The sequence below is a fragment of the Pelobates fuscus genome, chromosome 9 (assembly GCF_036172605.1).
Source record: "Pelobates fuscus isolate aPelFus1 chromosome 9, aPelFus1.pri, whole genome shotgun sequence".
Classification (NCBI taxonomy): Eukaryota; Metazoa; Chordata; class Amphibia; order Anura; family Pelobatidae; genus Pelobates; species Pelobates fuscus.
The window spans coordinates 142,832,383-142,859,343 of record NC_086325.1 but is presented as its reverse complement, the minus strand read 5'-3'; the positions used below and the strand labels follow the sequence as shown (position 1 = coordinate 142,859,343).

Below are 26,961 nucleotides of genomic sequence, written 5' to 3'. Positions count from 1 at the left end.
ACTTTACAATATTATCAAAGGGGGAGATTTCACAATAAATGAGAATTACAAAAACTTACAGGAACAATAGGTTGAAGAGAGCCCTGCTCAAACGAGCTTACGGTCTATAGGAGGTGGGGCGTAAAACACAACAGGACAGGAGGTAGCAATCAAACAAGGTTGGAGTAAAGCAGAGCTGGAGGAGACAATAGAGTGCTGCCCTTTAGGAGAGAGCAAGGGACAGGTATGTAAGCTAGAGGTTACTCTGGGAGGCCATTAGCTTTCCTAACGAGATGGGTTTTAAGGCACTTAACAATTGAAGACTAGGGGAGAGTCTGATGGCGGTAGGCAGGCTATTCCATAGGAAGGGAGCCGCCCGCGATAAGTCCTGCAAGCATGAGTTGGCCATACGGTGCAAGCAGCGGACAGGAGAAGATCCTGGGCATAGCGGAGAGACCGAGAAGGGGCATACCTGCAGATCAGTGAAGAGATATAAAAGGAGCTAGAATTGTTCAGTGCTTTATAGGTGTGGATTAGTACCTTGAATTGACTCCTGTAGGATACAGGAAGCCAATGTAAGGACTGACAGAGGGAAGGTGTGTGAGAGGAGCGACAGGAGAGGAAAATCAGTCTAGCTGCAGCATTCATTACAGACTGTACCGGGGCAATACGACTTGTGGGAAGACCAATTAGGAGAGAGTTACAATAATCCATGCGAGAGATTACTAGAGCATGGACAAGTTCCTTAGTAGCATCCTGCTTAAGAAAGGGGCAGATGCGGGCTATGTTTTTAAGACTGAATGTGAGGCCAGAATCAAGTATAACGCCAAGACAGCGTGCTTGCAAGGATGGACTGATGTGGGTACCACTAACTTGAAGGAAGAGTGAAGGAGAAGGATCAGTATTAGGAGGAGGAAAGACAAGTAGTTCAGTTTTAGAGAGATTGAGTTTCAAAAAGCGGGAGGACATCCAATCAGAGATGGAAGAAAGTCAAGCAGTGACACATTGCAGGAAGGCAGGGGAGAGGTCCGGGGAGGAGAGCTATATCTGAGTATCATCAGCGTACGGGTGGTATTGTAATCCAAATTAGGTTGTAAGTTTGCTAAGAGAGGCAGTATAAAGAGAAAATAGAAGGGGACCAAGTACAGAGCCTTGGGGGACTGCAACCAAGACAGAACGAAGGGAGGAGGTATCATTAGAAAAGGAGACACTGAATGAGCGTTGTGAGAGATAGGAGGAAAACCAAGAGAGGACAGTGTCACAGAGACCAAGTGATTGAAGAGTTTGGAGAAGGAAAACATGGTCAACAGTTTCAAATGCAGCAGAGAGGTCAAGAAGAATTAGTATAGTGCCCTTTGGATTTAGCTGTGATTAGGGATCAGTAGAGTGGAGGGGGCGGAAGCCAGACTGAAGAGGATCAAGGAAAGAGTTGGAACTGAGGAAACAAGTCAGATGGGCAAAGACCAGTCTTTCCAGAAGCTTTGAGGAAAAAGGGAGCAGGGATATAGGACGATAGTTAGAAGGGGAGGATGAGTCGAGACATGGTTTCTTTAAGATGGGTACTACAGTAGCATGTTTAAGGGCAGCAAGGACAACACCAGAAGAGAGAGCGCAGTTGAAGATGTGTGTGTTAAGGAAGGCACAAGACAAAAGGAGAGAGATCTGATAAGGTGAGCCGGGACAGGATCAAGCGGGCAAGTGGTGGTGCGAGAGGAAAGGAGAAGCGCAGCCACCGCTTGTTCAGTAGCCTGGGAGAAAGTCTAAAGGGTAGGAAAGGCATGATCCAGGTGTAGTTGAGAAATAAAGGGGCAAGGTGGTTAGAATTCTTTCCTTAGCTGTTCAATCTGGTCGGTAAAGTAGCATGCAAAGCTATCAGCTGTAAGATTAGTTTGGGGGGTGGCCACAGCAGGGCAAAGAAGGGAGTTAAAAGTATTAAAAAGACGCCTGGGATTGCGGGAGCATGAGCTAATCAGGGAGGAAGAGTATGACAGTTTGGCTAAGGGGAAGGGCTGTGCTGTGTGAACGCAACATGAATTTGTAGTGGAGGAAGTCCGACTGGGTGCGTGACTTCCTCCAGCAGCGTTCAGCACAACGGGAGCATCTCTGCAGGTAGCGTGTTGATTTTGTGTGCGACGGTTGGTGTTCTCCTCAAGGTGCATGTTTGGAGCGGGGCTGCAGCGTCCAAGGCAGAGGTTAGGGTAGTGTTACATGAGGAGATAGCCAGTGAGGGACAGGAGAAAGTAGGGATGGATAGAAGTTGGGAATCAATATTAGCTGATAGCTGCTGGAGGTCAATGTAATTCAGATTTCTTCTTAGTTGAGGGGGGGTTAGGTTGAGGATGATGGTTACAGGGCTATTGAGAGCAAAGGATAAGGGGTGGTGATCTGAGAAAGGAAATGGGAGTGTTGCAGAGATTAGAGATTGTACATTCATGAGAGAAATTTTTAGAATGTTTTATGACAACTTACCTGGGTCCAAGGCTGCATCTCCTGCTGGGGAATTCAGTTAACTGAACTTAAAGGATCACTATAGTGTCAGCAAAACAAAGCGGTTTTCCTGACACTATAGTGCCCTGAGGGTGCCCCTACTGTTAAAACCCCTTCAGCAGCTTTCCTTATTCCAGCGCTGGGCTCCCTTGGCGCTGGTGACCTCTCCTCCCCCGCCGACATCAGAGGAGCCGAATGCACATGCGCGGCAAGCGCCGTGCGCACATTCAAGCTTTCAATAGGAAAGCATTTTTAAATGCTTTCCTATGGGCACTCTGCGCGAAGGAGGCATAATATGTCTTAACTTTCTCTGAAACTGCTATGTTTTCATCTGAAGGGTTTAAACCTGAGGGACCTGGCACCCAGACCACTTCATTGAGCTGAACTGGTCTGGGTAACTATAGTGTCCCTTTAAGGACAAAAGCAGAGACACTCAATGACACTATAATAACAATACATCAGTCTGCAGTAGTTATGGTGCTTGGAGTGTTTCTTTAATGAAGACACAGGCACTTTCGCCAAGAGAGTAAAGAGATACTGTCAGAATCCTGCCTATGCAGATGGATTAGGTATGGCTGTTTCAAGCAGTTTAACACTCTCTGCATGATAAACTGCCTATAAAAAGCAGTGGTAGCAATCAGGTACCCCCTAGTCTGTTCTAAACCTACAAATCCCATTATGCTTTACCTGCAGCAACTGGAGGTGAGGTCAAGGGGGATGGCACAATTTGTATATTTTTTTTTTTTTTTAATTAGGCTACCTTAGAATATTTCATTATTCTATATTTTAGAAATGACAAACAGTGATGCAAAACCAGCACAAAATGTACCCGTTCACATCTAAATGGATATAAACAGCACTGAACAAGATGTGCTCGGTGTGTATTGCAGCATCGCACATGTGCTGGCTGCAAAGGGAGTGCGTCACGCGGTGTGTCACAAGCCCCATCCTGCAGACGATGAGATAATTACGTTATTCTGGAGATTGGACCGGCGCAGTGATTGCAAGGATGTCACAGCAGTGATCTGTAAAGGGGGTCCGTGGATTCTTTTTTGTAGTTGTTGCAGGCAGGAATAACCTAGATTATTAGAAATTTGCCTGTACACTTTTTATGTACCATTTGTTGTATATTTAATAAAATATAATAAAGATGAGAAGATAAATTTGTGGAACTGTGCCGATTCGGTGTCTTGGACTGGCAGAGGATTCTAAACAGTCCATTAGACAATGTACCTGTATCTTTAAATATATTTTCTTATCACCACTTCTAAAAGGAAACTCCATGCTGTAATCCTTAAAGATAAAGAGGTATCTACACATCTATTATAAAACTACAATTCCATCATGAATTACCAACCTATAGCAACTAAAGGTGAGACAGTGGTCTAAAAAGGAATAGCACCTTCAGTGTGTTATAACAGAAAACAGGCCCCCTAAGTATGGTTCATTATCTCATGTACATCTCTGACCTTCTTTAACACTACTTAAAGGGACACTCCTTGCTGAAATTGGTACGTCTTCATTGCAATATATAGGTAAGGCATTCAAATACAAGCAAAAACAACAAATGTTAAAAAAATAAAATAAAATAAAAACATGCATACTACTGGGAGGTTTGAATGGACAAAGCAGATCTCAAATGCCCCCTATGGGCTTCAATAGCATGCATAGATCAGGAAGTGCTCCTAATTTACTGTAGTAATCTGGTCACAAACAAGAGCTGTCTATAAACCAGTCATCTTAACACAGTACATAGAATGTGTGTTTATAAGTTTACATACACAATCTCACAGAATACAAATAACGATCTCAACAGACAAACGACACATGCAGATATTATATTCTAAACAATGAATACATTTCTTCTCCCATAGGAACTGACTGTGGCTCACTAAGGAAGGTGTCAGCTCCCCTCATCGTTCACCCACCTCCTCATGTTCACACTCCCTACTCCCCCGACACCCACTGCGTTCTTCAATCAACCCCCCTTAACATCTGCCTCTGTCACTCAGCAAGCAATCCTGTTGTGATAGATACAGACTGATCTGATATTGAATATTATACTTTTTCAACATGTATTTTATCTGACACACAAAGAGATATGAACACACGTCACATAGTATTAGTTTCAGGACATAATATTAAAATATACACAAATGAAATGAAATAATATTTGGCAGATTTGTTTTTATTTGACATGCAGATATACAACACCTAGCAGGAAAACGCAGAGCACAATTCAGGAGAAGATGGGATAAAACATTAACAAAGGTGGGCTTTTGTCCAGAGCCCCCTGTGCCATTTGATTCATTTTGACTACATTGACTGGGTTCTGGTGGATCCTTTTGGATCCTAGCCCATAGCCCCGGATCCTTTTGGATCATAGCCCATTATTTATTTATTTTTTATATTAAACGTCAATTGCCAAGTGTACCTGCAGAAATGCAATATGGAACATTATGACTGTCTGTGCTCATTTGCATGTCAAGCTGGGAACTCTGGGATAGTTGTAGGAACACGATTTCTAGAGTTTCTGTTTCCAAGAAGGACAACTTAAGTCCAACTTGAAATACGAATGTGATGCATAATAGTAGTTTTGTATTTGCGTTGTAGGGAGTTTTATTGTATCTGGTCTCACCGCAATCGTGTGGTACCGAGCTACAATATGCGTCGTCAGCCATGTTTCTGCTGAAACTGTCCAGTGTGCAGCGCAATAGATCGGTGCTTTATAACCAACAATAAAAACAGGGCAATAAAATTATAATCACTGTCAAACATTTCTGTTTGTAGTGCAGCATTTATCTCACTTTATACAGTATAGTTAAATTAGTTTTGTACCCACTCTATGCTTCACATTTCTCGATTCACAATATGATGCACAATCAGGATTGTTAAAGGGACACTATAGTCACCAGAACAACTACAGCTTATTGAATTTGTTCTGGTGAGTAGAATCATTACCTTCAGGCTTTTTGCTGTAAACACGGTCTTTTCAGAGAAAATGCAGTGTTTACATTACAGCCTAGTGATAACTTCACTGGCCACTCCTCAGATGGCGGTTAGAGATCCTTCCTGGGTCATGGCTGCCTAAAATGCATCCAAACATTCAGTATCTCCTCCCTCTGCATGCAGACACTGAACTTTCCTCATAGAGATTCATTGATTCAATTCATCTCTATGAGGAGATGCTGATTGGCCAGGGCTGTGTTTGAATCATGCTGGCTCTGCCCCTGATCTGCCTCTTTGTCAGTCTCAGCCAATCCTATGGGGAAGCACTGTGATCAGATCAGGTCACCACTTCTGCTGAGGTAAGCAGGCAGGTCTAATGGAAACGGAAAAAGTATGCAGCTGCAGACTTGAATTCAAGTAAGATTTTACTATATTTACGGAAGCATGAGGGGACCAGGTTAGCTAGATGGTGGTTTGAACACTATAGGGTCAGGAATACATGTTTGTGGTCAAGACCCTATAGTGATCCTTTAATGAAAGTGTGAAGTTCCGGTTATTAAAAGTGAATTTCAAATTTTAGGCAAAACAGTTGAACTGGGTAATATTGGATAAGTCCAGTCAAGACTGCATTGAATTAACAAGCTATGCTCTACTGCAGAGGAAACCAGCAGGCAGCTGTCCAGTCAGGGAACTACATTTCCCATGATGCTATACCAGTCTAACAGGGTTATTCACTAACGTGAGAATTACCAGGAATTCAAAGTAAATTTAAAGGGATCCTATAGTGCCAGAAAGGTTCCCTCCTCCCTCGGCACTGGGTCAGGCTCTGCCCATGCTCCTCCCCCGCCGTCAGCCTGCGGGGTAGACCTAATGCGCATATGCGTCAATGGTCGCGCTCGCATTAGGATTTCCCCTTAGGAACGCATTCATCAATGCTTTCCTATGGGGGAAATCTGACACAGAGCGTGAGGACGTACAGCGTCGGATAACGGACAAAAGGTCAGTTTGGATTTCGGAAGCCCTCTAGTGGCTGTCTGGTAGACATGTTTTACATTGCAGCACCAAGTGCAAGAGGGTCACAGCACGCGGACCACTTCAATGAGCTGAAGTAGTCTGGGTGCCTACAGTGTCCCTTTAAACTGTAAGGTCAAAACAGCCAAACTGAAAACAGAATTGACTGGAAGAATTTTTAGTAATTTGGTATTTTGGCCTAAATTGTTCAAATTCAGTCTGAATTTCCAGCAATTCTCACTTTAATTATAAAAAAAAAACAAAAAAAAAAAAACGTTAGGTTTGCATCATCACCATCTTGCAATAGCTGTGCACCTACTTGTTGGTCACATGTACTTTAAAGAAACACTCTAGCGATAGGAATACAAACCTGTATTCATAACGCTATGGTCCCCGCATTTGCAGAGTAGTTTAAGGTCTCCCGCCCATTTTTCAGTAAAGTCCTAAAAAAAAAAAAAAATCTTTTACTTATCTTTTCTCCAGCACCCAGACTCCCTCTGTGCTTCCGAATGCTCCGCCTCCTGTGATGTTATTCGGCTCTTTAGCCGATGGCCAATCCAAGAGGAGCATTGGAAACTGATGCACATGCACGGTGAGTGTCACACACATCCAAATGCTAGTCACGGGAAAGCATTGAATTCAACCTCATGTAACCGGGTTTTACTTGGTTGTTCTAGAGGAAGCGCCTCTAGTTGCTGTCTGCAAGACAGTCACTAGCGGTGTGTTTAACTTTAAATTGTAAACATTGCAGTTTCTATAAAACATTGCAGAGTTAAAATGATAGGACCACGTCACGCATAACAGTTCATTGAGATGAAGCCGTCTGGGTGACTTTAGTAGTCCTTTAAGGAATCTGACGCACTAAGTGGATTCTTCCCACCATATACTTTTATTAGACTGGTTATTTAAGAAAGTGGTCCCAAACTTGCACACCTACCTCGGAGACTTTGTATTCACAGGTCAACTTCTTTCCTTTGACTGCATCATTTAAGGCCAGGACAAAACCCATGTAATCTGCGTAGGCCTAGATCACAAGAGACAGATATCAGAATGGTACATAAAAAAAAGTGCCCTTGCGTTAGAAATTGGAAAAAAAAAAAAAAAAAATATTGGTTACTTTAAAGGGCAGGCCTGGCCTTCTTAGTGGTTATGGTGCTGTGGTCTAGGAGAGATGTCTATTGGAATGAGGGGGTTGCCTTGTTCCCCCCTCTTTCTACATGTATCTGCCTAGTGCTGAGCTCATGTGGACAGCGATGGCACTGAAGACATGTATGAGCGCACAATGTGAGACTGTGGTGGCAACAGGAGAAAGTTAATTTTATGTCTGACAGTTGGTCAGTGTTTATTAAAAATAAAATTACGCCCCATGCCCATGGTGCCCAAGTCCAAGGTAGTAGGTAGCACTGCACATTTTAAATTGTGATTCATTAAAAATGGAGTGAATTTAAAAATAATCAAACACCAGGAACAAGCAGTTTGAATAGGAATGACATAGTAAGAAGTTAGTATGAGGTGACCGAACAGTACTGCCTTTATATACAGATTGATGCCCTTAGTAGGCGCATGCGCAATTACTGATGAGACTGCTGGGAAGTTATGGTGAAACAAATACAAAAGTGCCAAGGCAGCCCCAGACACGAACTCATGAAAAATAAAAAAAGACACGAAGGAGTTAAAATCTATTTTTATATAATCTAAAGGATTCCTGTCCTGTTCCCTATAACCTTTGCTCCTTTTAAAGGAGCATACAATTGCATGTATACATGGAGCTAGCAGATTTGCTGGCATATGCATAGATTGGGAGAAAAAGCTCTTTAAAAGTAGGTCTTTCTCACACCCGTCAGTCAATTCTTCCAGACAGAATCTAACAAGGGAGAGCAGAAGAGGCCTTCCACAGGCGATCCTTCTGCTCTGCGAACACAGTAACACGAGCACATGCGCTCTGGTTGCCATGGCAGCATCATGACTTTGTCCTATAGAATTATTTCCCTCTACACTTTTTTTATTTATTTATTTTAAAATTATTGCGATAAGTGCACAATTGTGTTTTTACAATAAAAGTTCCGACAAGCTGACACGGTTATTGCTAGCTAGAGAATACAGGAACCGAGTGACTGACATCATTCAGATGCCAACAACAAAGCCAGTGTCGGCAAGACAGAGGAGGTTTGCCCCTGTGCGGGGGACGTGTCCCCAAGCAGGGCAAATCAAACAAGAAAGCAGGCAAAGCACATTAGGAGTGGAGGTCATCATGTTGGTGGATCAGAGGTGAGGCAAATTAAAGGAACACTCCACTGCCAAAATACTAAATACCCGGTAAATAAAATACACTGTACAGTAGATATACCGTACTCCAAATGAAAACATGAATGCATTTAATTATGCATTTTTTCCATTTGGAGTATATCTAAAAACTTGCAATAGTTGCAGGTCTCAAGTTTGCTAACCTTTGCAAATCCTTCCCTTCAAGCCCCGCCCATACTTTCTGTGGCTGTCCAATCAAAGACTTCTCAATGCAGCTCAATGAGAAGTCTGAGTAAGGCTGGTGCTCTGAGCAATTGCTGCCAATTATATTTAGCTCCACTGAGCTAACCAAACCAGGATGTAACAGGACCTGTTGTCTACTTGAACACCACAGGGCTGTAAATAGTATAATTTATAAAAAAAAAAGTGTAAATTTCTTTTGAAACATAGAATGTGACGGCAGATAAGAACCATTCGGCCCATCTAGTCTGCCCAATTTTCTAAATACTTTCATTAGTCCCCGGCCTTTTGTCATAGTTAGGATAGCCTTATGTCTATCCTATGGATGCTTAAACTCCTTTACTGTGTTAACCTCTACCACTTCAGCTGGAAGGCTATTCCATGCATCCACTATCATCCCAGTAAAGTAATACTTCCTGATGTTTTTAAACCTTTGTCCCTCTAATTTAAGACTGTCCTCTTGTTGTGGTAGTTTTTCTTCTTTTAAATATAGTCTCCTCCTTTACTGTGTTGATTCCCTTTATGTATTTAAAGGTTTCTATCATATCCCCCCTGTCTGGTCTTTTCCCCAAACTATACATGTTAAGAAATTTTTTCAAATCTGTTCTTCTTGCTTTAGGGGTCTGGAGTGACCCTTTAATATCTGAAATATTGACATTAAATACCATGTGTATTTCTGTGTTAAAGTGAATGTTTCATGACAGGTGTCCTATAAGGTGGTTCTGTCACCTCATACTAACTTCCCCCACGTGTGTATGTATGTGTGTATTTGTGCATGCTTTTAAGCAGATTGGCCCCCATCAGAAATACATGCCTTAGAAGCAATCTAAAATTATCTGAGGCGTACCTATGGTTGCTCCTCCGGTGTCATTACACTTCTCCTCCTTACTACTCACATTGTTCCAGACAGTAATGTACCTAAGAAGGGCCACGGGAGAGGACTTTCTCTGACCCGTCTGCACTGTGCCCCCACCGTCCATGCACAGGAAGTCACCTCCATGATTGTACGCTACTGGTAATCACTAGGATTGGCTCTCAGAGTGATCGCACTGCACAGGAACTAATAAAATCACTATTGCTGAACTCTCTCACTGTTGAGACAGCTAGTAATAACCCAGTGAGGCTGATTTCAGCAATCACTGCTGTAACCAGGTACCCAGCTGTCAGTTACAGCATATGATCACTGGGAGCGACTTTTACAATGTTCGTTAGCTCAACATTCTTGGGCTATTACTGGAAAGTCTCAGTGCAATTGCGGTGTTTAAATGGAAATCACATGATGCCTACTTGTGATAGACATGTGATTGCTGGGGGTGAGGGACTTCCATACTATTTCACAAATGAGGCATAAAGAAAGAGAAGAGTACCAGTTTGAATTGTGTGCTCAAGTGGTTATGGTGTCAGGAGTGCCCTGTACCCCTCCTATTTCCCCTATGTAAGTAGTCAAACTCTTTGTCAACGGTTTGTTTTATTACATGAGGTCGGCCAGACACCAGATCTTGCCACCAGATGAGATCCGGAAGCTATGAGCCATGCCCGGTGATGCAGGACCTAGCTCATTGGCTGAAATTAGTTAGCTGACGCTCTCAGGCATTAAAAATTCCAAATTAAGGATGAGCCCATTCTTTTTAAGTTTTCTTTATTTATGGTTTCATTTTTCAATTTTGAAATTTCAGGAATCTTACAAACAGACTCGGCGATACAGTTGCAGAGGTAAAGAATATACATGAACCATTAGCACTGCTTTTGAACATTGGCTAACAGAGTTCTAATGAATTACGTTTTCTTATTAAGATTGCCAGACCATTATTTCAGTAGAAGAGGTCTATAGAAAAATTTTAAAAAAGATCGAACTTTTGGGATTGTCTAAGTGAACATAACTACAAAGTATTGTCGTCCCGGTCCCCCCAGTAAAATTAAATATGGAACCAATACCTTAAATCACTAAAGGGACACTCCACCTCATAATAACTTAATCTCAAAGATTTCACAGGGGCTGGAGTCCCTGAGCACTTTTTCACCTAAACCGTTTTTGAACGGTTTAACCTCAAAGCTGTCCCCCAAACAGCTGTCTATCGTATCACCTCAGTCCTTCTCCAGCTGCCACAGTGATCATAAAAGTTTAGCCTTGGGGGTTGGCTGAGCAACCTACCCCTAGTCGATCATTGTAACAGTTATTACTGGTACCCAAGGCAAACCGGTGCAGCCAAGAAGAAGCACAGAGGAGGGGAAGCTGTAGCAAGGCACCCAGGAACTCTGGAGTGTTGCTTTCATACAAAGTTGATTCATACACACATACGTATAGGTTTTTAAACCTCATATACTACATTTCCATTCATCTGTGAAAAAAAATATGTTCTATCATACTCATCATTTCCACTAGCTCTGATTTTATCTAAGGAAGATTTTCCTTTGCACAACAAAAATAAATAAAATAAATGAAGCTCTTTCGAGTTTTGGAAAACATTCTACTTATACTTTGAGTGTTACATGGTAATGGCTGCATTAATACTAGAATCCTTTTGCAACTGTATGCAGTAAACTATTGATCATTTTAAAGAATCATAAATCAAGCCACAAGAAAATACACTACTAGAACCTTACTCCCAAGTCATGTGGACTGAAATCAATTTAAAAGGCATGTTTTAAATTTGACTTCATCTACTGACTGAAGCCAACAATAGAACCAATCCTAAAATCTGTGATCTCTGCAGTGTAATATGAATTTATATCACTAGAGGGCGCCTACAACACATTCTCTGACTGCAATGATGTGCACTTTGTGTTTGTTGCTAAGCCTACGTTTGGTCTAAGAAAAAATATATTCAAATGCTACAAGGGTGTAATGATCAACAGCAGATAGCTTGATTTTTCACTAGGAATATTGATGGGGAACATGGGGCTTCATGATCCTTTTGGCTTTTTAAAGGGACACTAGAGGCACTCAAAACAATTGAAGACTAAAAAATGGTAAACAATGTAAGTGCCAAAAGAATTCAAACACCGTTTTTCACGTTTAAGTGTCAAATAAGCAATGCTTTATAATGTGATAAACGTGAAAAGTGCCTGGTAGTCCTCTGAGTAGTTCAAAAGAGCGTGTAAAGAGGTCACTAGTTGTAAGTGCCAGATATGAGCAAAAAAGTTTTTTGCGATTTCCCAACATTTTCGCTTTTGGCACTTACTACGTTTACCACTTTTAGTCCTCAATTCATTTTACTGAAGTGGTCTGGGTACAGAGTCCCTGTCTCATAACTCGTCACTGTAAAACATTGCAATTTTAAAGAAAATACAATGTTTACATTGCACTGTTAAGACAACCTCTAGTAACTGCCTTTCAGGCACTTCCTGGTCTCTAACGGAGTTTTACTCCTTGAAATAATGTTGGACAGCCTCATGCTTTAGTTTACTACTTTTCTATAGGTAAGTACTAGTTCCCTCAACGGCGTTACGTCGCGGGAGGAGAAAATCTAGCCAGAGCTGAGAGACCTCGGTGCTGGAAAAGGGCAGGTGGGAGAAAAACATTTTTTTTTTAACCCTTTCAGGAGCAGGGGGGTGGGGGGACCAAATAAGTTAGGGACAGGGCACACTATGATGTTAGGAGTACAAGTTTGTATGGTACTACTTAAAATGGGTTTGAGTAACCCTTTAATATGGACAAAGTTATTTGCCTCGTCTAGCATTTCTTCGCATCCTTGGCAACCCTCACAACTACATTTTCAGAGCCTCCGCAATATCCCATAAATATAATAAAAAAATTACAATCATTAACAGAATATAATAAAACAAACACCTGGGATCGCTTCCATTTGGCCATATCAGGAACTGTACTGATTTCCTTCTTTGGGACAATGAAGCAATGTCCATGAAGAGATGCAGGGACCTCATCCTTTGGAGATGGGTCTGAAAGAAAGGAAAAATGGTACAATTTAAATAAACATGTGACATCAGTAGCTATTAAACATGTAAGGTAGCCACATAGCTTTGTTGAACAAAAGTCTCTTAATATGGATCACACATTTAATACATTTCAAAATAGTAACATGAGTGACCCTCAACTTGAAAAACAGAAAATGACATCAGATAAAGTCGTGAGGCCTATTTTACAACCAATGCGTTTTACTTGTCTGGCGGTAAGGCGAAATGCATTGTTGCAGGCTTAGAAAATGCAGATGACCAACAACTCTCTGAACATCATCCTGAAAAATTAGGTGGTTTTTAATATTTTAATGCTATGTGAGAGTAGCCAGCAGTTCATCTCGCTTTGCTGCTTGGGTTAATGAGAAAGCATTAGCCTGAACACAAATAGAGCAGCTATGATCGGCTGGGAGTGACAGCTGACTGCTTTCAGCCTATCACCATGCCCATTCCGATATGACCAAGTATGGCTAGAAGGAAGTGTGTAATCTCTGCCTTACGCACACCTCCATTGGGGGCGGGGCTATGGGAAGCCTGATACCCTCATTAAGTGTTGAACTGCTCATGAATGGTTTAACCTTGAATGGAGGGACAGTGCCAGGTGAATCCAGGCACTATAATCACTTCAATGAGATGAAATAGTTATAGTGCCTACTGGGTCCCTCTAAGCTGTTCCTCCTCAGTGCTGCCAAATCCCTTTGACTCCTTCCCAGAGCCATCTTCACTATTGCACTTTCACGCAAGCACAAGAGTATAAAACAGTCAAATGAGGGTCCTGCAGGCCATAGGATCTTCCATATATCCTCATGGAAGTACAATAAGGTGCCATGGACATCTACTACTGCGGTACGATGCCGGTTCCTATCAGCTGATGGCAAAGGCCAGTAGAAACTCTGCCTTTTGCCAAAGAGTGTTTACTACATGACACAAAGTAGAGATTTTGTCTCATTATATTTTGCGCATTCTAAAACATCAAAGAAATCCCAACACAATCAAAATGCATTCTGTAAAGATCCTATTTTTAGCAAATGCTTGGAAGAGATAGATCCACTTGAAAAGACTATGATGCCTCGAATTCTTTTTTTAACAGGTGATAATATTGACTTTGAACAATCATTTTTATATAAAGTCGCTCCTGTAAGAAGTGGCACTAGCAGATTCGTAAATCCCTCTGTAATGATAAAGACTTGCAGCAAAGTGAGAAATAAACATTTCGTCCCTCTGCTTCAAATAAGCAAGTAAACCTCTCATCTACAACCCAGGAATAGTCATGAAGTTACAGAGTTACCATTTATCGTTCAACATTATCATAGGACTCAAAGTCCATGGATCAGTATTGACGTGAGCCACACAAACATCACAAAAACTGATAAAACGTTATAGATTTTGAGGAGTAAACTCTTCCTTTGATTGTGTGGTAATTAGAGCTGAACTTTTGTTATTATAGGACTCGTTCACACTAAATGAAAAGGGTAAAGTTCAGGTTTCTGCGGTCCTACTTTATCACGACAGTTGGCAAACTTGTGCCCCTCTACCGTTCCACTGTATTTGTGTACCAATGGTGACATAAAATCTTCAAGCAACTGGAGAATGACAAAGGATTAGAAAATAAATGTCTCAAAGCAACTATTTGGAGAAAAATACAAATTATTAGTTTAGAAATATGCATCGTTAGGGGAAACAAATGACTTTTGGTTTTATGCCACCAGTGATTTTGTCAGCAATTCTGTCTCCACAACCAATAATCCCAAGGCAGATACGAGCCTTGACAAATGGTTTTATTGTGCAGTGTAAGTGCTTGTGTTTAAGATTTCTGTGTTATCTATGCCAAGATTTACCTTTCACCTGGAAAAGTTTCAGTAGATAAACTAGCTCATAGTTCAGCTGGCATAGTATTCAGGTAACAGTGGAAGATTATTTAAAGTAACAACAGTGGAACTGATTTTATCAAAAGGAACACAGATTATGGGTCCAAAGCTAAATAAATAAGAACCATTAATTGGGTTTTATTACAAAAATACCTACTACTCAGCTGCTCAACATAACATGATGCCCTAAGTGCATAGCCTCAGTGGGAGACGTATTAAAAATTAAAAACAATCATGATTTATCATGGAGGATGAAATGGGATTACATATGATGATGTCATCAGTAATGTCCTTACATGTGTCATTGTGAGGAGCCCTAGTAATTTGGGGAAAGTAAGAAACCTGTGCATATTTGCAAAGACGCATGTCAAAGCTTTAAGACTCCCAGCTGGATGATTTACTACGATAAATAGACAGTTGAACAAACAACTAGGAAGTAGTGTTGAATCCCAGACATGCGTGTACTAACAAGTTACGTACGCAGCACGAACACATATCAGGCATTTCAATAATAACCTACGGGTAATTCCTGATCTAAAGAAAAAATAAAAACAATAAAAAACAGCTAGTAATGATTTTATGACAATGCACTCATTGGAATAATAATAATAATAATAATAATCGATTTGTACCCCAGCATAAAGAGGAAGACTATACTTCTCCTAGAAAAGCATTGGTTTCAGTTTTTCTTTAAGAGAAGTATTGTAAGAGCAACTCTGCAATTGCCACACATGTCCTAATTCTAAAGGTTCCTTAATGGGTTGTATGCACCCAACATTATGTTTCATTATGGGAAGCATCACTTTGGCTAGCACTAATAGTTTCCCAGGGGATGAGAGAAACTGCGACAAGGGACTGGTTAGCCAATTAAATAAACTATTAAATAACTACCACAGCCCGCTCTTTCTTTTACTCCCAGAATAAATTGCCAAACTGTATTACAATCCACTAGATTGCCAGCTCCACAGACCAAAAAGAGAATACGTGATGTTACATTTATTTAAAGGGACACTATAGGCACCATAACCACTACAGCTTAATATAGTAGTTCTGTGGAAAATAGAGTGTCTCTGCAGCCTGTGAGAAGAGGCAGTGTTTACACTGCTGCCTAAGACCATCTCTAGTGGCTGTCACTCTGACAGCCACTAGAGGACCTTCCTGGATGAGGTCCTACAAAGATTGCAGGACCTACATACAGTGCTCAACACCCACTGTAGAAATGCACTGCATCTCTATGAGAAGATGTTGACTAGTTGCAGGGCATTTGTTTTGTTTTTTTTAACATACTTCTGGTAGAGTAGGGGCAATAATCTATATAGGTGGCCTAACACTATAGCATTAGTGTCCTACAGCTGTAATGTTCTTTAAGGGACATCACTATACAGGGGGAGGAATAATTAATTAATATAGCACTTTTGCACAAACTTGATCTACAGAGAGAATAAACTCTCAGCAGCCAAACTGTGATCACAGCTGATTTGGAAAAAAAATTGAATTTCGATTTGATTATTCTGGCCTGAAAATATATACATATATATTTTTTATATAAATATATAAATTACATCCCACCAGGGCAGAATGTAATGAATAACCCTGCCAGAGTCGTGTTTACATTATCCAGGCTCCCACATGGGACAGATTCCATAGTAACAGGTCCCAGCATGATGGCCCCGCACCCCCACGTGTGTTTGGTTATAATTTGGGGTGTCTAGGTCCCCTCACTGACAGACCTGTCTGCTGCTCCCTCTCAGCCATCTTCCTGCAGCCGGGATCTCTTCACCTTTTACCTCTCACCTTTCACCCCCACCAGGCGGCCACGCCCACCATGGCTTCGATTTAACTATTTCATCGCGATTAAATTGGGGATAAAGTCACCTTTTGCAGTCCTACAGAGAGCCATGATGAAATGAAACATACCCGAAAACGTTTAATGCAAAAAATAATAGAAATATATCTCCCAACTTATGGCACTTGCCCTTTACCAAGATGGCCGCCTTACAGCCTGCAGACGCCATATTTACTAAGGGCAAGTGCCCATACTTTGCTTATTCAATCTGTTTGGAGCAAAATACGACAGAATTACCACATAAACACAAGATGTAGAATATTACTGTATGGGAATGACAAAATATAGACACAACATGGCTTGCCCTTAATAAATAATTCTGGGCTCTGTTGTGACGTAATGACTAGCAAAGCATCACGGGAAACGTAGTCCGCAGCCTTTTTTTTTTTTGCATTTAAAAAGTAAACATTTGCGAGCTGGAATTCTGCCATCGACAAACATGGCGCAGGTATTTCCGCATCCGCCATTTTTGAAACGGGCAGCTGGTTTTTTTTTTCACTCCCTTGCCCTGCCTTACATTTCTCGGCTATGATTGTCCGTCATATGAGAAGTGATCATAAACGTGTGACCAACATAGCTGTTTGGGGTTTTTATGCGAAGTATTAATTTATATGAGGTAGCTCTCCCTTGGTAAACATGGCCGCTGCGCCCCTCCTAGGATTTCCCAGGGCAGCACACAGTCCTGTGGCTCCTGCAGGAATGAGCTCCCAGTGCAGTGGACCCTGGTAACACTGTCCTTGTGACTGACAGGCACAGTGACAGCTCCCAACTTTGAACTCAAGGACTTTGGACTGGGGTTCCCCTTTTTTCTCTCTACAGATATGTTGTCTTTCATTGCAAGAAGCATGGTGAGTACAGCTGTGTGCTGGCCAGGGGACTCTGTTGGGTGTGATCATAATTGATAACTTTTGGGGTTCACTTGTATACTTTATTATGGGGGTTCACTTGTATACATACAATGTTTTTTTTCCCTACAATATATGAATGCATGACCCTGCAATGTACATGGAGGATTCCTGGATTGCTGTCCCAGAGCCCTAATTGCTCCTGTATTTTATTTAGGGGACTTTGTGACACAACAGGTGCTATTTTTAGATAAAGTGCTAAATATGGAGTTGTCTCCATGGAAACACTTATAGAATGTCTCAACTTTGTGTCTGAGAATAGCACTTATTTTACCTCTTTAAATATACCGGTAGCTTACAATATGAAACTGTGTGAATATTATTTATTTAACACGTTGTACAGTGCTATGGAACATGTTAGCATTTTATATGTGTTTACGCTGCGGACGCTACCGGTTTTAGATCGTTAACACATTTTTAGCAGATTTTGTACGTGTGAGGTATAGCATTCTTCGATAGTTCTGATCTGGTAGATTGCCCGCTCGTTCTGTTATTTTTAACCCATGTGTATATCTGTCACGATAAAGGATTTTAATGAAAATTTAGGAAATCTGTGGCACACTCGCTAAGCGATGAACTGCAACGAGTCGCTAACTGACTGGCAAAGTCATGTCAAAAACCATTGAATGCAAAAACTTCCAAATTCCCAAAATTAGAAATCTGTTGTAGATTTTTTTTTCCAGACTTTAACCTCCATTTGGATTGTAGTTGGCCACAGTTTGTTGTTTACTGAATAAATCCCGCAGATGAATGTTTTGTTTTTTTCCCCAGGCTTGGCATTTTTGGTCTAAGTCGCTGTTGCTGCTCAATGAATAGACCCTTCTGATGCTGGTATATGTGATACTTTTGTGTCTTAGTCACATGTTTTCACAGTTTCTTGAGGAACTAATTTTAGGGGGAGGGGGGGAAACAAACTATAAAAATGCTTTTTTTTTTTTTTTTTTTTTTTGTTTGTTTCAGAAAAAGTAAAAGCTTAATAAACAGTGAATTGTGTGATCTGTCAGCATTTATGGGGGCGATGTCACTTTTGGGATCTTTGCAATTGTTTTGCAAACTACCAAGGTGAATTGCTCCATTATAAGGTAATGCCCAAGGTGTAGATCTACTTACCTGAGCCTCTCTTTTCTTGGCACTACCATTTTCTTTGTCGCGATCATCATCTGCCACTCTCTTAAATGTGAAGAATACAAAATTGCGGTCTACAGAAGATCCCACAAAACCACAGCATCTTCCATATGTGAGCATTCACAAAACAATGACTGTTTTCGTGAGCGATGGAAGGTCTGCCTCCAGCCACATCTGCCAAGACATCAACCTACATGAGTAAAACTAGTCCCAACTGCGTACCATATATATATATTGATTTGGAGTTACTTTAGGGGTGCGCAGAAGATTGGGGTGTGACAAAGTATTACTGGGAGTTTTGGTCATTTAGGGGTAAATGAAGTATTTTATAGGGACACTATAGTAACCAGAAAAACTACAGCTTAATGTAGTTGTTCTGGTGAGTATAATCATTGCCTTCAGACCTTTTCATGCAAACACTGTTTACATTGCCCCTAGGGACACCTCCAAGTGGCCACTCCTTAAATGGCCACTGAAGGTGCTTCATGGGGAAGTGCTGCACAGTAGGCAGCACTGCCGTTCAGCGTCTCCACGCTCTGCATGGAGACGCTGAAATGTTCTCATAGAGATGCATTGACTCGATGCATCAATATGAGGAGGTGCTGATTGGCCAAAACGGTGTTTGGCCCCACCCCCATCCTGCTGATTTTTGCCACTCGAAAGCATTGGATTGGCTAAAAATCAGAAATTCTGATTATGTCACCGAGGAAGGGGATCAAGGCAAGGCCAGCGTTGGCGACCCCTCACAGTGCTGGAAATGTAAGTTTTAACATTTTCTAAGGGGGGGGAAACCCACCTAAATGGTGGATTAAACACTATAAGGTCAGGAATACATGTTTGTGTTCGGGACCCTATGATGTTCCTTTAAGTGTGCAGCACTGCCATTCAATGTCTCCTCTGCATTGAGACACTGAACTTTCCTCATAGAGTTGCATTGATTCAATATATCTCTATGAGGAGATGCTGATTGGCCGGGGCTGTGTCTGGCTTGTGCTGGCTCTGCCCCTGATCTGCCTCCTTGACAGTCTTAGCCAATCCTATGGGGAAGCATTGTGATTGGCTCAGACCACTACTTCTGATTATGTCAACTAAGCAGGCAGATCAGAGGCAGCAGCTGCAGCCTTGAATACAAGTAAGATTTTACTATATGTAGGAAGGCAAGGGTGGACCAGGGTAGACTAGATGGTGGTTTTAACACTATAGGGGTAGGAATCAATGTTTGTGTTCCTGACCCTATAGTGTTCCTTTTAAATAAGTTTGAGATCGGGCACTGTGAATCCCAGATAAGTACTTATATGACAGCACTGTTCTTGCTGAACCTTAGCATTGTGACAAGTATCAGATAGCAATTACAGTGTATTGTGTTACAAGCATACCCAGCTTGTGATTTATTTATTTCATACCCTTGAGCTACGATCTTTGGAACAGTTGTCCAGACAGGATTAAAACAGCAGATTGGACAAGACGAGGATACAGTTAGATAATAAAACAACATCTAGAGAACACTGTCTGCTACAAATAACTGATAAATGCTCAGTCCTGAATCGCTTATTATTATTGTGTACAAGAACACTGTGTACCGCAACTCTGGACAATGGGCAAATTAAATATACACAATCAGATAAGACTGAAAGGAACAACATTTGATAGTAGGGGCCTATTCAGACATGTATCGATCAACTCTCTGAGATATACTCATTCAAAGTCGTCACATTTCAGTTTTCTTATCATTGATATGTGTTGGAACTTTCCAAATGTGCTAACTTCAGGATATTCCAAAATCTTGACCTGTGTCAAAAAATCAAAAAAATGGGGCAACAAGATAAGCATTAAAGGGACACACTATGGTCACCAGAACAACTACAGCTTAATATATTTGTTCTGGTGAGTATAGTCCGTCCCTTCAGGATTTTTGCAGTAAACACTGTATTTTCAGAGAAAAGGAGTGTTTACATTACAGCCTAGGGACACCTCCATTGGCCACTCCTCAGATGGCTACTACAGGTGCTTCCTGGGGCAGTGCTGTTTTTAACACTATAGGGTCAGGAATACCTGTTTGTGTTCCTGACCCTATAGTGTTCCTTTAAGGAGCTTCTACTTGCTTAGGGTGCCATTTCTTGATGAAGCATGGGAAGAAGACATCTTATCTAATGCTCATCGTATGCCTAACACACCTCCTCATTGTACATATGTGAGAAGATGCTAATACGCCCGCACAGGATCTGTCATCGATGTAAGACTTGGTAGTCTTATCTGTCAGAAAAAAAAAAGATGGAGCTCAATTGCAACATGGTGGTGCTAAAGGAGGGGACAAGTCTCTGTGGGGAGGGGGGTATTGCAATATAGTTCCTCTCCATTTCTTTATTAGAGTGGTATTCATTAATGTCATCTTGAACAAAATAGCTTATTGATACTTGAGTGTGGATTATACCAACAAAGAGAAAAATTCAATACGCTTTTTTTGTGCATTTTCCAAGACGCTTCTTCAGCAGCTTCTGAATATACATTACCGGGTACATTTTACACTGAAATGATTTTTTTTTAAAGCAATTTGTTGAAATATATGATAACTTGGCGGCATAGCTACAAGTTTAGTTTACGTTTTCCGCAATATTCACTTATGTGAACTTGGATGTATTTTTTTGGAGTAAACGTACCAGCAGGTTTCTTTGGCACATGTCATCTTGAGTTGAATTTAAAGTCTGCCGTGGTCTGACGAGTTTATCTTGACTGAGATCCTAATGTTGAGTTTTTTTCCCGGTACCTGGGTTATCTGCCTCGCCTTTGAAGACAATGAAGCTGAACTTGGCAAACTATTACATTACCTTAGCCATGCTTAGGCTGACTGCTCCCTCACTGCAACCTTTTATGTACTTTGTGTAACTAAGGAGCTGTACCTTTTAATGTTTAGTAAATAGACTGTTTTGTGTTTTATAATCATTTATGTGCATATAGTTAAACTGGTTTTCAATTGCTTTTTTTTTGTTTGTTTTGTTTTCAGTGATGCATTCAGTGCATTTGTTTCTCATGTCATGTATGTCATGACACTGTATGGAATTGTTTATATTCATTGAGCTTGTAGAGCTGTCGTGGCAATACAAGCCTGTATGTCTATCTCTTATTGCACACCAAAATAAAAAATTTAAAAAAAAAGAAAAAAAGAAATGATGTAATAAAGTGGTAAATGTACTAAAGATTGACACTAATGTGAAAATGAATAGAATAATGGTGCAAAATTAGTGCATTTTATGTACAAATGTGTGCATACTCAAGTGTATTCAATAACAAAAACTTGTTTGAATAACTGTAAGATGTAGTGGTTTTGGTCATTACAGGGGCTTTAGCTGGAACTGGTTGCAATTGTTTTTTTTTTTTTTTCATACTCTTTTTATTGTGTGCAGTTTATTCTTCCAGCACTGACATTTTCAATTTTATTTGTTTTATTATTTAAATTTCACACCTGGTGAGCTTGTGAATGCATGTTTTAGCAGGTCATTATTGAATGCTTTCTTTTAATTGTGTTCATTACTGTGCATATGGCTTTATATTTTCTTTTTCAATGCGGTTTGTTTTTAAGTATTTGTTTAATTCATTACAATTCTAATTTTTTTTTTCTTCTTCTTCTTCCACATAGATTACTAATTACTATGTACCAAGTTGTTTAGTTAAGGGCAGAACGCGCAATCAGTGCTTAAAATAAGAGTCAGTTTTATTTTTGGAGCAGACATTTACTGGATTTAAAGGCTTCACATCCGTCAAGCGTTGCTGTAAACATCCTTTTGTTCATTTGCCTTGCAGGCCAAACCAGTGCGATTGGTAAAGCCCGTTTCATCGGTGAAACTGCCAGGTAGGTACTTGGCACATCAGGAGGGACTACCTCGACTGCCTGTGCCACCGCTGCAGCAGACACTAGAGAAATACCTGCTAGCTTTGCAGCCCCTCATCAGCCAGGAGGAATGGGGCCACACCAAACAAGTGGTCGAAGATTTCAGGACATCTGGGGTTGGCGAACGGCTACAGAAACGCCTGGAGAAAAGAGCAACAAAGACTGAAAATTGGGTAACGTCAAGTATATCGTGCATGTAAAGTGACTTTGAGGACCACCCTACTTAAACATGTATTCCTGACCCTATAGTGTTAAAAACACTATCTACCCCCCCCCCCCCCCCCCCCGGTCACCCTAAATAAAGGCAAAATATTACGTTTTTTTTATTCAGCTGCTGATGCTGGCTCTGCTCCTGATCTGCCTCCTTGGCTGACATCATCAGAAGAGAATGATCTCATCCAATCACAATGCATTCCCATAGGAAAGCATTTGATTGGGTAAGATGGTCAATTCTGATTATCTCAGCCAAGGAGGCGGGCAGGGGGTGGAGCCAAACGCCACAAGGCCTATCAGCATCTCCTCATAGGGATGCATTGAATCAATTTTCAATAAAGAGGCACTCTAGGCTAGAGGTTTTGTACTTTAAAATTTAGCTTGTAGCTGCAACAATTTTCACTAACTGCTAAATTTATAAGTATCAATGCAGGGGTCTCTTTGCACCATACCCAACTTTAAGAGCACAGATTGCCCAGAGGGTTATTTTAAAATGAACCTGTCAACCACAAAGCATGCGAGTTACAAGTTCACCTTTAGATGGGTTAAATAAAAAATTGTAAGTCATATTTGGCACGACAGTTGGACTTTAAGTTTTTTTTAAACTGTAATAGAAAGTAACCGTTTCTCTTTGAATTGTTTGTTTAATTTAATTTACCTTCGCTAATTATCAACAAAAAATGCATATTGATTACGATACATTTTTAGGCAAATGTACTCTTATCTTCACTATATATGCAGCAGACAAACAGAAGTATAAAAAATGTATTGACTGAGCCTTATGTTTGACTAACTAAATGATTTGGTTGCCTTGTAAACATGGGTGTATCTGGTTACTCTTCCAAAAACTCTAGCGTGGAATGCTGGCTATCTTTGCACTGCAGTTGTTTGTGGACTACCTTTCCCATGATGCAAAGCATTCTCTGCTGTATATAGGTTAGCCATTAAATGAAGAGATCTACAATACTGCGTTTACCTCTCTCCTGGCACTGAGTGTGTCCATCTTGGCTACATGTCAGTCATTGTTATAGGCTCTGTCCTTCTTCTTTGTCATTGAACAGAGTAAGTGGAGAAAGTGAAAGAATCCGGAAGAATTCTCAGGAATTCTAAGTAAATGCAAAGGGAATTCCATATTTAAGATCAACGTAACTGAACTTCAAGATGATCTGACTTAGAGATTTTTTTCAGTTGCGCTATTTTGGCGCTAAAGTCCACTAAAGTTACACAAGCTCCTCTCAATAAAGTAGTCTGGGTGCAGTGATCCTGCCTTTTTAACCTTCCAATATAAAACATTGCCGTCTTGTAGAACCAGCAATGTTTCCGCTTGACATTTGGCTGCACATGCGTGTCTCCAATCCATTACTGCTCTATGAGAAGCATTGGATTGGACGATATCTTTGGAGGTGGAGCAGACATCTGCAGCAAAGGAATATTGGCACTGTAAATTAGGTTTGTAATCTCTATTTAACTTGAATTTTTTTTTATTAGCAAAGGGGGGTGGACCGTGGTCAAAATTTAAATATCCATTTATTTAATTATGCTTTTTTTAAATTAGAGTTATATCTAAAAAAAAAAAGCTTGCAAAAGATGCAGATCTCTTGCCTGCAGCCTTTGCAAGCCCTCCCCTTCTAACCCCACTCAGAATTTCTGTGTCTGTCCAATCACAGACTTTGCAAATGCAGCTCATTGAGAAGTCTTTAATACATATATAAAAAAATAAAAAAAATAAACTCTGAGCATTACATGAAAAAGGTTAGCAAAAGTTATAGGTGTGTTTCAATGTTTTAATCAGTTGTGTATTTTCTAGAGTAATGATGGTTCCTTTTTATTGTTACTGGATACATTTTGTAATACATTGTTGTTATTATCAGCTCTCTGATTGGTGGCTAAAGACGGCCTATTTGGAATATCGACTGCCAGTCGTGATTTATTCTAGTCCCGGAGTAGTTTTACCAAAGCAAGACTTTGTGGACCGCCAAGGCCAACTCAGGTAAATAGCCTACTAGTCATACGTTTGGACTTTGCACTAACCTTTGTCTGCACTGTTTATTGGAGGTAGTAGAGTTTTAATGCAACTGAATTGCTGTTGACCTTTACTCAGCATAACCTTTCCGATACTTACTCCAGTGCTCGGTCAGCTGCAGTGTATGTGATCTCAAAATATTTTCCAGTTACAGCTCCCATGCTGAGTTTTGAAACCCAGCCTCAGTCACACCAGCTACCGAATCCTTAAACTCACAGATCGGTCACTGCTGTTAATCTTTGTGATCAGAAAAAAAGTTTGTTTCTTTGTTTTTGTGATTTTTCTTTTTACTTTCTTAATATATATTTGTTTGCTTTTGCTGTTTTATTTTACATCAAAATGTTTATTGTACGGAAAAGTGTCTAGATATTCTTTTATTTTTGTGCAGTTTTATTTTCATATCTTATAACCTTTGTTCCTCGTTACTTAAATGATTTGATGGGAAATTGTACTGTCCTTTTTAAATACTTTACAAAAATATAAACTGGGTTATTCACTGAAGTGTGAATGGATGCAATTTCAAAGTGAATTTCAAAGTGTAGTCAACAATAGCCAAATTAGAAAAGTTCTCCTCCCGCTTTTGTTTTTAATTCTGCTATTTTAAACTAAAATTTTAAATTCACTTTGAATTCCTTACAACTGACCGCTTAGTAAATAACCCTGGATGAGCCCAACTTATTCAGCGAATAGTAAAACTGGGGTTCACAAGCCATGGAGGTTGAGGCTTATTTGGTAGGCAGACCACGATGCTATGGATGGCAACATCCTGGGTTGGAAAAACTGTTCCCTATCAATAGCTGCAACACTTCGAGTGTCGCATTCTTTAGCAGCAGGACTTGAACTTTCCACGTTCCCATCAACCCTCTTTAAACATCCCTGGTTTCACTCCTGGCCTGGAGGCAAGGGCTTTCACATGACTGTTGGGAACCACAAATAAACTAATGCAGCACCCCTTTGATGGGGGGAACCTCAAATCGCTTCCATGGCGGACCTGGCATTATTTCTGGGTTGCCTGAACCCATATGTATATTTTTCCCGAACAATCCCATATTCCCCTGTGCGTGGACCGAACAGAACTTGTGTGGTCCTTCTCTTTAACTGATTCAGAACACCGACCACCCGTTTCTGTTAACCGCAGAAAGAATCCATTTGAGTGCTTTCCCTGGGTGGCCGACATTCGTGTAACCGAATGCACGTGGTCCATTTTGTCTCCCAAACATGGGCAGCGGTACTTGGTCGTCGAGCGCATACTCTTTTTGGGTACACGTGCTCCCAATCCCCGGCAAAGATGGTACTTGTGGCCAGCCAGTCAGAGCTTCTCCTCAATAGTGATCCTGTTTCACCGAACTGATCTGAGCGCTTTTCGGATATGTTGGACGCTCAGACACCGGCTATTTGGTGGATATAGTAATTGTAGGTTCCTGTAGTATTTTATGTTTTGTTTTGGGGTGATTTGTGATATTTAGCGTTATTCCCTGTAGCTGAGAGATAATTGAGTTATCATGTTATCATGTTTCTCAGCTCAATTATCTCTCAGACGCAGAGACTCTTGGGAAAAAACCCTTTAAAATTGCTTTAGAGACCCTATACTATGCGACTGTGCATAAAAACCTGTCTGTCGCCCAATAAAAATCAGTTGACTCCCAGAATTGTGTGTCGTCCACTTACTGGGGGAATGGGCTATAACCACTGAATAGCGTTTTCTTCCACCTCCAGAGGATCCCAGTGGAGATATCCAATCTTGCAGCTCTGCTACAGGTTCATTCCCTGATAGAGTCTCACAAACTGACATTCATGGAGCGCTCTCGATATAGACAACAGACCGCCTTTGTAGAGGTTGTCCTCACCTGGTCTTACTTCTTTTGAGACCATGTTTGATGATCCTGAGCCATTGGGACATGGGATTACAATTCTATATGCAATGCTTCAACAGCAGGCAACAGTTCCTAGTCCTAAATTTTTCAGGAGATAGGAGGATGCTTTGTGGATAACACTTATCACTAGACAATGACTGAAAATGTACAACCTCCCCCTACACTGTGCCATCGCGAGCCAGTATCAGAAATCAAATTATACGGTTATATGTTTGAGATGCAGAAATGTGGAAGGTACCTTCTGGAATATTTCGTGGGACTGTTCCTTGATCTGTACGTTCTGGGAACAGATCCATAAACTCCTAAAGAGGTTCTCAGATGGTCTTCCACCCTTCCAACCCAGCCCCATCCTCCCACACCACACCACGGTCAACACCCATGTCTACAAAATATTGA

The 26,961-nt window shown here is 40.8% G+C and overlaps 2 protein-coding genes across 2 annotated transcripts in view; one reads left to right on the top strand and one right to left on the bottom strand.

Moving 5' to 3' along the window:
- Window positions 1–16,498, bottom strand: part of PTPA (protein phosphatase 2 phosphatase activator) — a 51,963-nt gene extending 35,465 nt beyond the window's left edge. Inside the window, exons 1-3 of the mRNA XM_063432644.1 lie at window positions 16,424–16,498; window positions 12,701–12,810; window positions 7,364–7,450 (exon numbers count right to left, since the gene is read on the bottom strand). Of these exons, the coding sequence (XP_063288714.1) occupies window positions 7,364–7,450; window positions 12,701–12,810; window positions 16,424–16,448 (222 nt within the window). The 5' untranslated portion in view covers window positions 16,449–16,498. The remainder of the gene's footprint in view (window positions 1–7,363; window positions 7,451–12,700; window positions 12,811–16,423) is intronic.
- A 525-nt stretch (window positions 16,499–17,023) lies between these two features.
- Window positions 17,024–26,961, top strand: part of CRAT (carnitine O-acetyltransferase) — a 32,637-nt gene continuing 22,699 nt past the window's right edge. The window contains exons 1-3 of the mRNA XM_063432636.1: window positions 17,024–17,387; window positions 22,368–22,628; window positions 24,540–24,658. Of these exons, the coding sequence (XP_063288706.1) occupies window positions 17,361–17,387; window positions 22,368–22,628; window positions 24,540–24,658 (407 nt within the window). The 5' untranslated portion in view covers window positions 17,024–17,360. The remainder of the gene's footprint in view (window positions 17,388–22,367; window positions 22,629–24,539; window positions 24,659–26,961) is intronic.